The 14,617-nt window shown below is 48.2% G+C and overlaps 1 protein-coding gene across 1 annotated transcript in view; it reads left to right on the top strand.

Moving 5' to 3' along the window:
- The window catches only part of LOC119962294 (nmrA-like family domain-containing protein 1), an 84,752-nt gene that overhangs the window by 11,228 nt on the left and 58,907 nt on the right, over positions 1-14,617 (top strand). Inside the window, 1 exon segment of the mRNA XM_038790283.1 lies at positions 8,855-9,093. Coding sequence (XP_038646211.1) covers positions 8,855-9,093 — 239 coding nt within the window.

Genomic DNA, 14,617 nt, shown 5'->3' with positions numbered 1-14,617 from the left:
CCCTTGACTCTAAAAGGAATGTGTTACCCTGAACCCTGGTTAACACACTTTTGAAGCCTCCCACTTACCAGCTGTCCCTTTGTCTGCCAACAGACTCCCCCTATCAACCGTTGAAAGTTCCTGTCTAAAACCATCAAAATTGGCCTTGCCCCAATTTAGAATTTTAACTTTTGGGCCAGACCTATCATTCTCCATACCTATCTTAAAACTAATGGAATTATGGTCACTGCTCCCAAAGTGATCCCTCACTAACACTTCTGTAACCTGCCCTTCCATATTCCCCAAGAGGAGGTCAAGTTTTGACTCCTCTCTAGTCGGGCCATCCACATACTGAATAAGAAATTCTTCCTGAATACACTCGACAAATGTCTCTCTATCCAAGCCCAAATGCTATGGTTGTCCCAGTTAATGTTGGGAAAGTTAAATTCCCCAACTATTACCACCCTATTTTTCCTGCAGCTATCTGTAATCTCCTTACGCATTTGTTATTCAATTTCCTGCTGACTATTTGGGGCCTGTAGTACAATCGTATCAAAGTGATCTCTCCCTTCTTATCTTTCAGTTCTACCAATATAGACTCAGTGGGTAAACCCTCGGATATATCCCCTCTCAGTACTGCTGTGATATTCTCCCAAATCAAAAACTCAACTCCCCCACCTCTCTTACTTCCTGTTCTATCTTTCATATAGCATCTGTACCCTGGAACATTGAGCTACTAGTCCTGCCCCTCCCTGGGCCATGTTTCAGTATTAGCCATAATATTCCAGTCCCATGTCCCAATCAATGCCCTGAGTTCATCTGCCTTGCCCGTCAGACCTCTTGAATTGAAATAAATGCAGTTTAATCTAAACTTCCCTTGCTCTCTGCCCTGCTTTCTCAGACCATCTGTCTGGTCATGTTTTGTACACTCTCCCTGTGTTTTATTTCTCTTAGCCTTACTGGACCCATTCACTGAGTTCTCCATAGTCTCTGTACTGTGGCCCTTTTTGTTTTTGACTTTGGTTTATCTGCCTTTCACTTTTCTCCTTACTGCCATTTGTTTCTGTCCCCACTTTGCTTCCATCCGACTTCCCGTATCAGTTCCCATTCACCTGCCACATTAATTTAAACCTTCCCCAACAGCACTAGCAAACACTCGCCCTAGGACATTGGATCCAGTCCTGCCCAGGTGCAGACCGTCTAGTTTGTACTGGTCCCACCTCTCCCAGAACCGGTTCCAATGTCCCAGGAATTTGAATCCCTCCCTCTTGCACCATCTCTCAAGCCACATATTCATCTCATCCAATCTGACATTCCTACTCTGACTAGCATGTGGCACTGGTAGCAATCCTGAGATTACTACCTTTGAGGTCCTACTTTTTAGTTTAACGCTGAACTCCCTAAATTCAGCTTGGAGGACCTCATCATGTTTTTTTACCTATATCCTTGGTGCCTATATGCACCACAACAGCTGGCTGTTCACCCTCCCCCACACCCCAGAATGTCCTGCAGCCGCTCTGAGACATCCTTGACCCTTGCACCAGGAAGGCAACATACCATCCTGGAGGCTCATTTGCGTCCGCAGAAACATCTGTCCATTCCCCTTACCATTGAGTTCCCTATCACTACAGCTCTCCCACTCTTTTTCCTGCCCTCCTGCGCAGCAGAGCCTGCCACCAGAGCTGGTGCCACCTTCCCCTGGTGAGCCATCTCGCCCAACAGTATCTAAAACGGTATATCTGTTTTGGAGGGAGATGACCGCAGGGGACCCCTGCATTGCCTTCCTACTCTTCCTCTGTCTGGTGGTCACCCATTTCCTATCTCCCTCAGTAATTTTTAGCTGTGGTATAACCAACTCACTGAATGTGCTATCCATGACTTCCTCAGCATCATGGAGGCTCTAAAGTGAATCCATCCGCCAGTAGAGTATTATACATGCGTTGTTTGCTTGCACAAAAGGGAATTAATGAGATACAAAACGTTGAGCACACAGGCAGTCATGGTCAGCATCCTTCTATCTGTATAAGTTAATGGACATATATCAGATCCACTGGCATAGCTTCATATGGTGCTTATGATGGCTGAAAAGACCAATCTGTGAGAACCAGGTTCTGCTACAAGTGTTGCATGTAAATTGGTTATCAGGTGTTGTTGTGTGTTGTTATTTCTGGTGCTGGAAACTATTGCCTTTTAGCTGTAGCCGGTGATCATCATGATGGTGCTAGCTGCCCACAGATGATGTTGCCATTTTCCTCTGCTGTTAGCTTGTGTCTGCCAGGTATGATAATCCTGTTAGGACCTTCGTGATACGCTTGCAAACATCCTGGAAGTGGAGATTTTGACATCCAACTGGTCATCTGGTGCTGGCTAACTTGTTGTACAGAAAATCCTTATGTATGAATACTTAGAATATTTACATTGCAGACGGAGGCCATTTGGCCCATCGAGTCAGCATCGACCCTTAGAAGGAGCACTCTACCCATGCACACTCCCACGCCATAATCCCACCCTAACCCTATAACCTAATCTGCACATCCTTGGACACTAAGGGGCAATTTATCATGGCCAATCCATCTAATCCGGATATCTTTGGACTGTGGGAGCAAACTGGAGCACCCAGAGGAAACCCATGCAAGCACAAGGAGAACGTACAAACTCCAACTCCACACCGACAGTGACCCAAGGCCAGAATTGAACCTGGGTCGCTGGCGTTGTGAGGCAGCAATGCTAATCAATATGCCACCGTACCACTCAATGCGACTGTCTTCCATCCTGCAAACGTGCTCGAACCAGTGAAGTTGCTTCTGCATGGTGACAGCCAACATACGTGGGAACCTTGCTTTTGTGAGGATTGCAGCATTCATAATTTTGCTCTTCCATGAGATGCCCAATTATACTGCAAACAATGAAGATGAAATTTGTTGAGCTTCCTTTCTTGGAAGCTTAAGTCACCCATGTTTCACAGTCATATAACAAGGCGCTAAGAACATAGGACTCACAAACCACCATCTTTGTCCTAGGAGTCACAGATTAACAATAATTTAGTGAAGAACAGGCCCTTGGCCCATCAAGTCTGCACAGACACATGAAAAACACCTAATATGCCTACCTAATCCCGATTTTGCCAGCACTTGGCCCATAGCCTTGAATGTTAGGATGTGCCAAGTGCTCATCCAGGTACTTTTTAAAGGATGTGAGGCAACCCGCCTCTACCACCTCCCCAGACAGTGCATTCCAGACCGTCACCATCCTCTGGATAAGAAAGCTTTTCCTCAAATCCCCCCCAAACCTCCTGCCTCTGGCCTTGATCTTGTGTCCCCCTCATAACTGACCCTTCAACTAAGGGGAACAGCTGGTCCCTATCTACCCGGCCCATACCCCTCATAATCTTGTACACCTCAATCAGATCGCCCCTCAGTCTTCTCTGCTCCAGTGAAAACAACTCAAGCCTTCCCAACCTCTCTTCATAATTTAAATGTTCCATCCCAGGCAACATCATGGTGGATCGGCTCTGCCCCCCTCCAGTGCAATCACATCCTTCCCATAATATGGCGTGCAGAATTGCACACAGTACTCTGGCTGTGGCCTCACCAAAATTCTATATAACTCAAACATGACCTCCCTGCTTTTGTAATCTATGCCTCGATTGATAAAGGCAAGTGTTCCATATGCCCTTTCTTACTACCTTATTAACCTGCCCTTCTGCCTTCAGATCTACAGACAAACACACCAAGGTCCCTTTATTCCTCGGAAGTTCCCAGTGTTAAGCCGTTCATTGAATACTTCCTTGTCACATTACTCCTTTCAAAGTGTAATACCCCTCACTTTTCAGGGTTAAATTCCATCTGCAACTTTTTTGCCCATTTGACAATCCCAACTATATCTTCCTGTAACCCAAGGCACTCAACCTCACTGCTACCCTTCGGCCAATCTTTGTGTCATCCGCAAACTTACTGATCCTACCCCCCACATACTCATCTATGTCATTTATATAAATGACAAACAATAGGGGAACTAGCACAGATCCCTGCAGAATGCCGCTGGACACTGGCTTTCAGACGCTAAAGCAGCCTTCTGTCATCACCCTCTGGGCCCCCGGGGTCCTGGGGGGAGCGATTGGACCCCGGGGGGGTGCCCCCACGGTGGCCAGGCCCGCGATTGGGGCCCACCGATCGGCGGGCGGGCCAGTGCCGTGGGGGCACTCTTTTTCTTCCGCCACCGCCACAGCCTCCACCATGGCGGAAGCGGAAGAGAATCCCCCAGCGTGCATGCGCCGATGGTGACGTCAGCGGCAGCAGACGCACCAGCGCATGCGCGAACCGGCGAAGGATTTTCGGCCAGCCCCGGCGCCGGGCGCTGGGCATCAAAGGCCTTGGGGGCCGGTTTTGGCGCCAGTCGGCATGGTTTCAACCACTCCGGCGCGGGCCTAGCCCCTCAATGTGAGGGCTTGGCCCCTAAAGGTGCGTAGAATCCCGCACCTTTGGTGTGGCCCGACGACGGAGTGGTTGGCGCCACTCCGCTACGCTGGGACCCCCCCACCCCGCCGGGTAGGGGAGAATCCCGCCCCAGGTCACATGCTCAATCAAATTTGGTCGGCATGACCTCCCTCTGACAAAGTCATGCTGACTATTCCTGATCAAATCAAGTGGAGATAGATACTTTCCTTCAGAACTTTCTCGAATAGTTTCCCTGCCACTGTCTTGAGACTCACTGGTCTGTAGTTCCTGGACTGATCTCTACAACCTTTCTTAAATAGTGGGACCACATTAGTTGTTACTTTTCCATGCACATTTCATGTGTCAGCCAAAGGTGGCGACTGCTTTCCCTGTGTGCATGTGTGCGTGTGTTGAGCTTTGCAGCAAGACACTAATTGTCTGCAAGGTCGCAGAATTTACTAGTCACAGGGTTCCATCCGGCCCCGGGTCACTGCCCTTGTGGACTTTGAACTTTCTGCCTGTGTCTGCGTGGGTCTGACCCCCACAACCCGATGATGTGCAGGGTAGGTGTGTTGGGCACACTGAATTGCTTTTTAATTGGAAAAATATAACTGAGTACTCTAAATTTTAAAAAATACTTTCCCAGATTGGCATATTTGCCACTGTGTTTCCTACACTGCAGTGGTGACACTTCAAAAGCAATTCATTGGCTGTAAAGCATTTGAGGTTATGAAAGAGGCTTTAGAAATGAAAATCTAAGGGCGGCAAAGTGGCGCAGTGGTTAGCACTGCTGCCTCACGGTGCTGAGGAGTCTGGCTCGATCCCTACCCTGGGTCACTGCCCGTGTGGAGTTTGGATATTCACCATGTGTCTGCGTGGATTTCACCCCCTGATGCACCATCAATTGGACACGAGACGAAGATGTGATCCAAACAAAAGGGTTTAATGCACAAGATGTGTGCCCGGCAGCAGATGTTCAGAAGAATGGCCAACTGCCGGGGAACACGGGTTCTTATATCCCGCCTTGTAGGCGGAGCCAATCGGCTGAGAGGCACATGACCTACCCAGGCCAATGGACAGCAAGTCCTCTGCACCAATAGCAGCTCACTTCTGAGGTACCGTAATATCCCTAGTCATACTACCACACCCCCACAACCCAAAGATGTGCAGGGGAGGTGGATTTGCCACGCTAAATTATCCCTTAATTGGATAAAAAGTAACTGTGTACTCTAAATGTATTTTTAAAAAAGGATAAATCAGAACATTTCTGACTGGAAGTTCACATTCAGAAGACTCAACATTTTGGTTTATATTGTGTAGCTCAAGAGTAAGTGCACCACAGATCAAGAATGTGTTAAATCCCTGGCCTGCAGCTGAGTTAGATGATTTCAGCTGGGCAGTAGTTAGGATTCTAAAATTCGCTTTAGTAACCCTGAGTACGGAAAGGAAAAACTAGCCAATCTCCTGATTGCTCTCTAAACTATTTAATCTTGGATTCCTGGAAGAATTACTCATATAAAAGATGGATTTGCCATGCTAAATTGTCCCTTCATTGGGAAAAAAAATAATAATTGGGTACTCAAAATTTTTAAAAAGGAAATGGAAATCTGTCTTTACCTATTGTGGAATTGGGCCATACAGAGATTGTTCGTCATTTTTTGGCTAGTGGGATAAATAAGGAAAGCCTCCTTCAGACTAGCTTCCAGACAATCTTCCAAAAATAGTCTGCTTTTACAAAATATCAATATAAAGATATTTTGTAAAATCATTTCCTGACTTTGAGATAATTTAAATACATCTGTTTTTCTTGGGAGAGACTGCCTGCCATGATAATCTTGACATCAATATATGTGCAACATCTTCCAGCGCAAGTAATTTGCTCAGCATTTCTAGCAGTGACAGGCATCAAAGCTATCATGCATTACCCCCAACAAGTACCAATGTGTAGGTTGAAGCCAGCAATTTCCCACACAAATCACAACCGTACTGCAAGCGAGGAAGAGACAATAAACACGCATTTCCTGTAATGAATGACAATTACCTCAGGCTGGACAATTAGCTGTTAAAGCCTCTGCCACATTAATGCTTATAAAGCAACATGAGTAGAAGCTTTAGAACCTAATTGTCCTCTCAGTCAAGGAAAATTGTCCAAGATTTATCCAATCATCACAACACCTTTCAATTCGCAGCTTTTCAGCGAATCAACAAAATCATGTATTCTTGTTAATTTTTATGCAAAATGTGAATGCAACATTTAAAGAGGTAATGATTACATTAGTTATTATTTGGCCAGCTTTACAGTGGCATTATAGCAGTCATTATACTTGGCGCTACTGCGGCACAGCAAGGGATTCAGATCGTGTAATCAAAGTGACAAGGAGTTATTGATTGTTGTTATCACACCTAAAATAACTTCTGTTGAAAATCAGACCCCCGCTTTGAAGTGAGCAAAGCAGTTTGTTGAATATCTTAGCTGAGGCAAGCTGCGGTGAAAAAAAGTTTGAAAATCCTGAAGAAGTCAAGTACATGCTTAAAATGTGAACTGCAACTGTTTTAAATGCACTTGCTTTTCAGTTCATTAATTTAAAATCAGCCAGTAATTTTGCTTTACCCTGCTTTCTCCTTTTCTCTCCTCTCTTCTGAAGAAACAGTCAAGCTGGTCACAGTTTGATGGCTGCCAGTATCCAGTGGGTGAACAAAGAACAATACAGCACAGGAACAGGCCCTTCAGCCCTCCAAGCCTGTGCTGGTCATGATATCACCCTTGGCCAAAACCCTCAGCACTCCCTAGTGCCAGATCCCTCGATACCCATTCTATCCATGTGTTTGTCTAGATGCCTTTTGTACACCTTTAATGTATCTGCTTCCACAACCCCCTTTGGCAGCGTGTTTCAGGCACTCACCACCCTCTGTGCAAAAAACATCTCCTCTAAACTTTGTCCCACAGACCTTAACCCTAGTGACTGACCCCTCCACCCTGGGAACGAGTGCCTGCCCATCACTCTATCCATGCCTCTCATAGTCTTGTAGACCTCTATCAGGTCGCCCTCAACCTCCATCGTTTTAATGAAAACAGACCAAGTCTATTCAGCCTCTCTGCTTAGCTAACACCCTCCAGACTAGGCAACATCCTGATAACCCTCCTCTGCACCCTCTCCAAAGTCTCCACATCCTTCTGGTACTGTGGCGACCAGAAAGGTGGGGAGATGTAACATGTAGGTGGCTGGAGAATTGGTCACATTCTATTAACATCAGGCAGTTTAACATAAAGAGAGCACTGTTTGCGATCAGGGCTGGAATTTAGTGCAGGTGGCACAGATCCCACCAGTGGACCTTGCGAGTGGAGGTGACTGACCTCACTTCAGCAGTCACTGAAATTTGTGGCTGCACCTTTTCAGTGCCAGCTAATTAAGTATGGCCAACTGCCCCCAAGGGCTGCTGGCCAATCTGAGGGCCATCAAACTATATGAGAGGCCTGTCAATGGGCCAAAGGGTTGGCCGAAAAGGAGGTCCTCCCGCACAGACCACTGGGAGGCCATTGGGGTTTATCTGATGCTTTCTCCAGCTGACAGGGAGTGCCCCGCCACTGCTGTTAAAATGCCAGCAGAAAAACACCTCAATTGGCCATTTATGTGGCTCAATTGGCTTCTGGGCGGGTGGGCCATCTGCCAACTACTCTGCTGCTGGCAAGATGGTATGGCAGCGGGAAGACAATGGACATGCCACTCCATGCCTTCATTTGCCATATGAAAAAATGAAAATCGCTTATTGTCATGAGTAGGCTTCAATGAAGTTACTGTGAAAAGCCCCTAGTCGCCACATTCCGGCGCCTGTCCGGGGAGGCTGGTACAGGAATCGAACCGTGCTGCTGGCCTGCTTGGTCTGCTTTAAAAGCCAGCAATTTAGCCCAGTGAGCTAAACCAGCCCCTATTGTACCCCTACCACCCAGCCTGTCTCCAAGAGGGCTTGTAAAGTTCAGCCTGGATGACTCGTTGTCAGTGCTTTGACTAACTATCGTCCAGACACGAACGTTAGCTCCCTTCTCTCTCCACAGATGCTGTCAGACCTGCTGAGACTGTCCAGTATTTTCTGTTTTTGTTTCAGATTCCAGCATTTGCAGTTATTTGCATTTATCTTAATGAACATGTAGAACCCGAATTATAAAAAAAGCTCATATTTTTAAACAGCGTACTTTCCTGAGGAATAGTAATTAGCCTCTACTTAACCTGAGGATACATCTATTTACAGCACTTTCTACCCAGGGAGTATTGAGCAAGTAGAAGATCAGATTTCTATTCAATTGGACTTGGTGGCCTTAAAGGGACAGGAACAATTAAATAGAACTCCAAGGCAATTCTTTTATACCTATTAAGAAAGGACTATCGAGATGCAAACATTCTCCACTAGTAAAATAAATTGAACTTTTAAATCTTGCACAGGAAATCAAGGTGGATCAGTGGCAATGGCCCTATTAAAGGATGGTACATTCAAGGTGAGAGCAGTTACCAGGAACCCAAGGAAAAAAGAAATTAAAGAACTGAGACATCTTGGAGCTGAAATAGTGAAAGCTGACCGGGGCAATAAAAAGAGCCTGTTTGATGCGTTGAAAGATGTCTATGGAGTCTTCTTAGTCACTGACTATTGGGAATTTATGGACATTGACAGAGAAGTGCAGCAGGTATGAAGGAAATAGTGTACAAAAGTGCACCTCCCCATAAAATTTTAATATATTTTTTGCCTACAGACCAGAAAAGAGACAGCTGTGAAACAAAACTGCTGTAATTAAGGGACTAAAACCCAGCATCAGTCCCCCTGCACATGATTTGACCTTGCCTTTGGTTTTCCAGTGGGGCTGTGCTGGAGGCACAGGGTGTTGGTTCTGCTCTATGGCACAAGTCTCAAAACAACACTCTTTGGGCTGGTTGCTGAGAGTTTTTGGAAATAAATTTAGGGTACCCAAATCATTTTTTCCAATTAAGGATGGCAATTTAGCATGGCCAGTCCACCTACCCTGCACATCTTTGGGTTTCGGGGGCAAAACCCACGCAAACCTGGGGAGAATGTGCAAACTCCTCACGGACAGTGACCCAGAATTGAACCTGTGACCTGGGTGCTGTGAGGCAGCATGCTAACTATCTGCGCCATCGTGCTGCCTTGGTTGCTGAGAGTTATGGCGTGTTGTGCCCTTGGAGCTCTGCCAAATCTTTTCATTCTTAGAAGGAGAAGGACTAGTGTTATGACACCACAAGCCTGTTCTGCCAATCAATACAATCATGGCTAATCTCCTGCCTCAACTCCACTTTGCTACCTGGTCCGCTTAAACCTTGACTTTCTGAGAGATGACCCAGGGCCGGGAACGAACCCGGGTTCCTCTTCGCCATCTCATGTCCTAAATGATTAACCCCTTATCCTGAGACCCTGGCCACGTGCTCTGAATTCTCTAGCGAGGTAAAACAAACGCAAAGTTGCCAGAATCTTTATGTTTCAGTGACCACTTCTCACTCTTTTCCAAGCTTTTGAGCTTCTGGGCGGGATTCTCCGACCCCCCACCGGGAGGTCCCCGATCCCCGGGAGGCGGCGTGAATCCCGACCCGTTGCCCCAACGGCATCTGCCATATTCTCCGGCGCCTTTTTCCGAGCAGGGGCGGGATTCACGCCACGCCGGTCGGGGGCCATTGGCAGCGGCCCCCCCTCCCGCAATTATGCAGCCCCCGGGCAGCACGGTGGCACAGTGGGTTAGCCCTGCAGCTTCAAGGCGCTGAGGTCCCAGGTTCGATCCCAGCTCTGGGTCACTGTCTGTGTGGAGTTTGCACATTCTCCCGGTGTTTGCGTGGATTTCGCCCCCACAACCCAAAGATGTGCAGGCTAGGTGGATTGGCCACACTAAATTGCCCCTTGATTGGAAAAAAATGAATTGGGTACTCTAAATTTTTTTTAAAGAATATAATTCTCCAGGCCCCGATGGGCCGAGCGTCCATCCGTTTTTGGCCAGTCCCGCCAGCGTGCATCACTCACCTCTGACACCGGCGGGACCTGGCAGGTAAGTCGGCGGGGGCGGACCTCGGGGAGGGCACAGGGGGATCCGAACCCAGGGAGGGGGCTCCCCACGTTGGTCAGGCCCGCGATCGGGGCCCACCCATCTGCGGGCTGGCATGTTCCATGGGGTCACTTCTTCCTTCCGCGCCGGCCCCTGTAGAGCTCCGCCATGGCCGGCGCGGAGAAGAGAACCCCCGCGCATGCGCGGAACTACGCCAGTGGTTCCACGTATGCACGAGCTCACGCTGGTCATTCGCCGCATGCGCGAACTTGCATTTGCCAACCCCTCCGCCGTCCACCTAGCTGTTGACGCCGGAGTGGTTGGCGCCAGTTCTCCCGCCGGCGTGGGGGCTTAGCCCTCAGAAGGGAGAATCCCGGCCTATGGGTCCAATTTACTCAGCCTCTCATCCCAGAAACCAATCAACTGAACTTTTGCTGGATTGATACCAAGGTAAGTATATTCTTCCTTATATATGGAGACCAATATTGCCCACAGTACTGTCACCAAAGTGGTTTCTCAAAAGACTGACACAAATGCAGCAAGATTTCCTTGTTCTCATGCTTAAGGCTCCTAGCAATAAGAGACAATGTTCCATTTGCATTCCAAATTACTTGGTGTACCTGCATGTTAACTTTCTGCATTCCTTGTACAAGAACCCCCAAGTGTTTCAACATTTAAAAGTTTCATGCCTTTTTAAAAAAAATTCTCACTTTTGATTTTTACCAAAGTGAATAACCTTACATCAGATTCTACTCTGTCTGTCATCTTGTTGTCCACTTACCTAAATTGTCTATGGGCACGATCAAACCAAATTTTGACAGAGTACCCTGGTGAGCGTATGTAGCCGGGTGTTTCCCAGCGCTCGTAGTACTGAGAAACACCAGGTTATTTAATGGGACCTTGTTGCAATCTGGGCCTTGTCATAATATACATCTATGTATATAATGAAGTGCAGACAGGCAGTGATTGACACACAGGATGACCAGTAAGCACACAGCACCGAGCAGCCAATCACCAGACAGGACACGACCACTATAATGCCAGAGGGCATTAGGTTCCCCGCTCTGTCTGGACCCAGCCACTGAGACAGTTAGAGTTTGTGAGCTAACCAGCGCAAACACCATGCGGTAGCTAGTAAGTCTGGTCAGGCTAGCACTAGGTCTCCAGTCAAGTCAGTATAGTGTCAACCCACAGTTGAACATGTATAGTAGTTAAGACGTTAAATAAAATCGTGTTGCATCTTACCAAGTGTTGGAGGGCTGTCTCTCGCTACACTGCATCAAGTGCTGTCCACATTGACCCAGCCTGCCCAACACATCATGGTACCAGTGAGTGATGCTGAAAATTGACGGACCTACCTTGGGTGAATCAGCGTTGACCAGCAAACAGCCATCTGGTGACATGGAAAACGTCCGCCCACCTCCGCAGCTCAGCATCGCCGGCAACCTCAGTGCAAATTGGAAGATCTTCAAACAGAACTTCCAACTCTATCTCGAAGCCACCGACCTCGAGGCCGCATCGGACGCCAGGAAGATCGCACTATTCCTCTCCACAGCCGGGGACCACGCCATCCACATCTACTACTCCCTGATATTCGCTGAAGGCGAAGACAAGGCGAAATTTAAAACAGTCCTGTTGAAGTTCAACAGCCACTGCGATGTTGAGGTGAATGAGAACTTTGAACGGTACGTTTTCCAGCAGAGACTTCAGGGTAAGGATGAACCTTTTCAGTCCTTTTTAACCCATCTCCGCATCCTCGTGCAGTCATGCAACTATGACTCGACAACTGGCACCCGACGTGGTGCGTGAATTACAGGGATGGCGTTCGGCTTGAGCAGGATTTTGTATCGGTATGCGAGCGTACCCATTCCGTCGAACACGCTGTGGTACTGCGCTATGATGTCATCAATTTCAGCCTGGAAGTACGCTCAGATTGAGAAGGAATGCCTGGGCCTCATAACAGGAATTGACAAGTTTCACGACTATATTTATGGCCTCCCAAAATTCACGGTAGAGGCGGACCACAGGCCACTAGTCCTCATAATCCAGAAGGATTTAAATGACATGACGCCTCGGTTACAGCGAATCCTTCTCAAGCTACGCCGCTGTGATTTTGAACTTGTCTGCACGCCAGGCAAAGAACTCATTGTTGCAGATGCCCTTTCCAGGTCTATTACCACACCCTGTGAACAAACGGACTTCGTCTGCCAAATCGCGCGCAGGTACAATTGTGTACTTTCAACCTTCCGGTCTCTGATGAGAGGGTCATCCAAATTCGTGAGGAAACGGCCAAGAATCCTCTGCTACAGCGAGTGATGCAGCACCTCACAAATGGCTGGCAGAAGGGACAGTGTCCCCAGCTCTACAACGTCAAAGACGGCCTGACGGAGGTGGACAGCATCCTCATGAAGCTCGACAGGATCGTGATTCCTCAGAGCATGTGAGCTATGGTGCTCGGCCAACTCCATGAGGGTCACCTGGGGGTCAAGAAATGCCGACGCAGAGTTCGGGAGGCAGTCTATCGGCCGGGCATCAGCCAGGGCATTGCCAACACGGTCCACAACTGCCCTACATGTCAGAAATTTCAGCCAGCTCAACCCAAAGAAACTTTGCAGCAACATGAGATAGTGACCTCCCCGTGGTCCAAAGTCAGTGTCGACCTATTCCACGCCAAGGGGCGTGACTATGTCCTCCTGGTCGACTACTTCTCCAGTTACCCAGAGGTGGTGAAACTGTCCGACCTCACGTTGAAGGCAGTGATTAAAGCCTGCAAAGAAACGTTCGCCAGGCATGGGATACTGCTCACGGTGATGAGTGATAATGGGCCCTGTTTTTACAGCCAGGAATGGTCTGATTTTGCACGTTTATACAACTTCCGTTACGTGACCTCCAGCCCTCACTACCCGCAGTCAAACGGGAAGGCTGAAAAGGGGATCCATATTGTTAAGAGATTGCTATGCAAGGCTACAGACTCAGGCTCCAACTTCAACCTGGCCGTGCTGGCATACAGGGCAACCCTGCTGTCCACTGGGTTGTCTCCAGCGTAGATGCTCATGAATCGTACTCTGCGAACCACGGTTCCAGCCATCCACATTCCGGACCTTGACCACTTCCCGGTCATACAGAAGATACAGCAGTCTCAGGCCCAACAGAAATCAGCATACGACGCTCATGCCACAGAGCTCCCCAAGCTGCTCCCAACTGATCGTGTTCGTGTACAGCTGCCTGATGGCGGCTGATCAGCCACAGCTGTGGTTGTCAAGCAAGTGGCCCCAAGATCGTTCCTCGTCCGCATGGCTGATGGCTCCTTCCTACTACGCAACAGAAGGAAGGGCACTGCGCAGAGTTCCACGTCCGCCACCTGACCGAGATGCCCCGCCACACACGATGCTTCCTCCGGATGTGCCCTACCACGAGGCCATCGATCTACCAGCAATCCTGCCGACCCCTGCGACCACCGCATTGGCGGCAGTCCCGCCCGTCCAAATGCAGGCGGCCCCTGATCCACCCTTGCGGCGATCAACCAGAATTCGCTGCCCGCCACAAAGACTAAATTTATAGACTGAACTTTTGCACAATTTTGTTACATCATCGTTTTGACCTCTGTAAATATCGTTTCACCATTTTGTCTGTCCTATATCTGCACTAGCGACACCTTCCTATGTATATACGTTCATTTTAGCACATTCTGTATATAGTAACGCACATATACACATCCACACGCACACGCCCCTTAATATTTATTATCTAAAAAAAGGGGGGGGGGAGATGTCATAACATACATCTACGCATATAATGGAGTGCAGACAGGCAGTGATTGACACACAGGATGACCAGTAAGCACACAGAACACAGCAGCCAATCACCAGACAGGACACTACCACAATAAAGACAGAGGGCATCAGGTTTCCCGCTCTCTCTGGACCCAGCCACTGAGACAGTCAGAGTTTGTGAGCTAGTCAGTGCAAACACCATGCGGCAGCTAGTAAGTCTGGTCAGTCTAGTACTAGGTCTCCAGTCAAGTCAGCATAGTGTCAACCCACAGTTGAACATGTATAGTAGTTAAGACGTTAAATAAAATCGTGTTGCATCTTACCAAGTGTTGGAGGGCTGTCTCTCGCTACACTGCATCAAGTGCTGTCCACATTGACCCAGCCTGCCCAAC

Source organism: Scyliorhinus canicula, chromosome 2, assembly GCF_902713615.1.
Source record: "Scyliorhinus canicula chromosome 2, sScyCan1.1, whole genome shotgun sequence".
Classification (NCBI taxonomy): domain Eukaryota; kingdom Metazoa; phylum Chordata; class Chondrichthyes; order Carcharhiniformes; family Scyliorhinidae; genus Scyliorhinus; species Scyliorhinus canicula.
The sequence above is the reverse complement of the archived record's forward strand: the minus strand, read 5'-3'. Positions and strand labels throughout refer to the sequence as shown.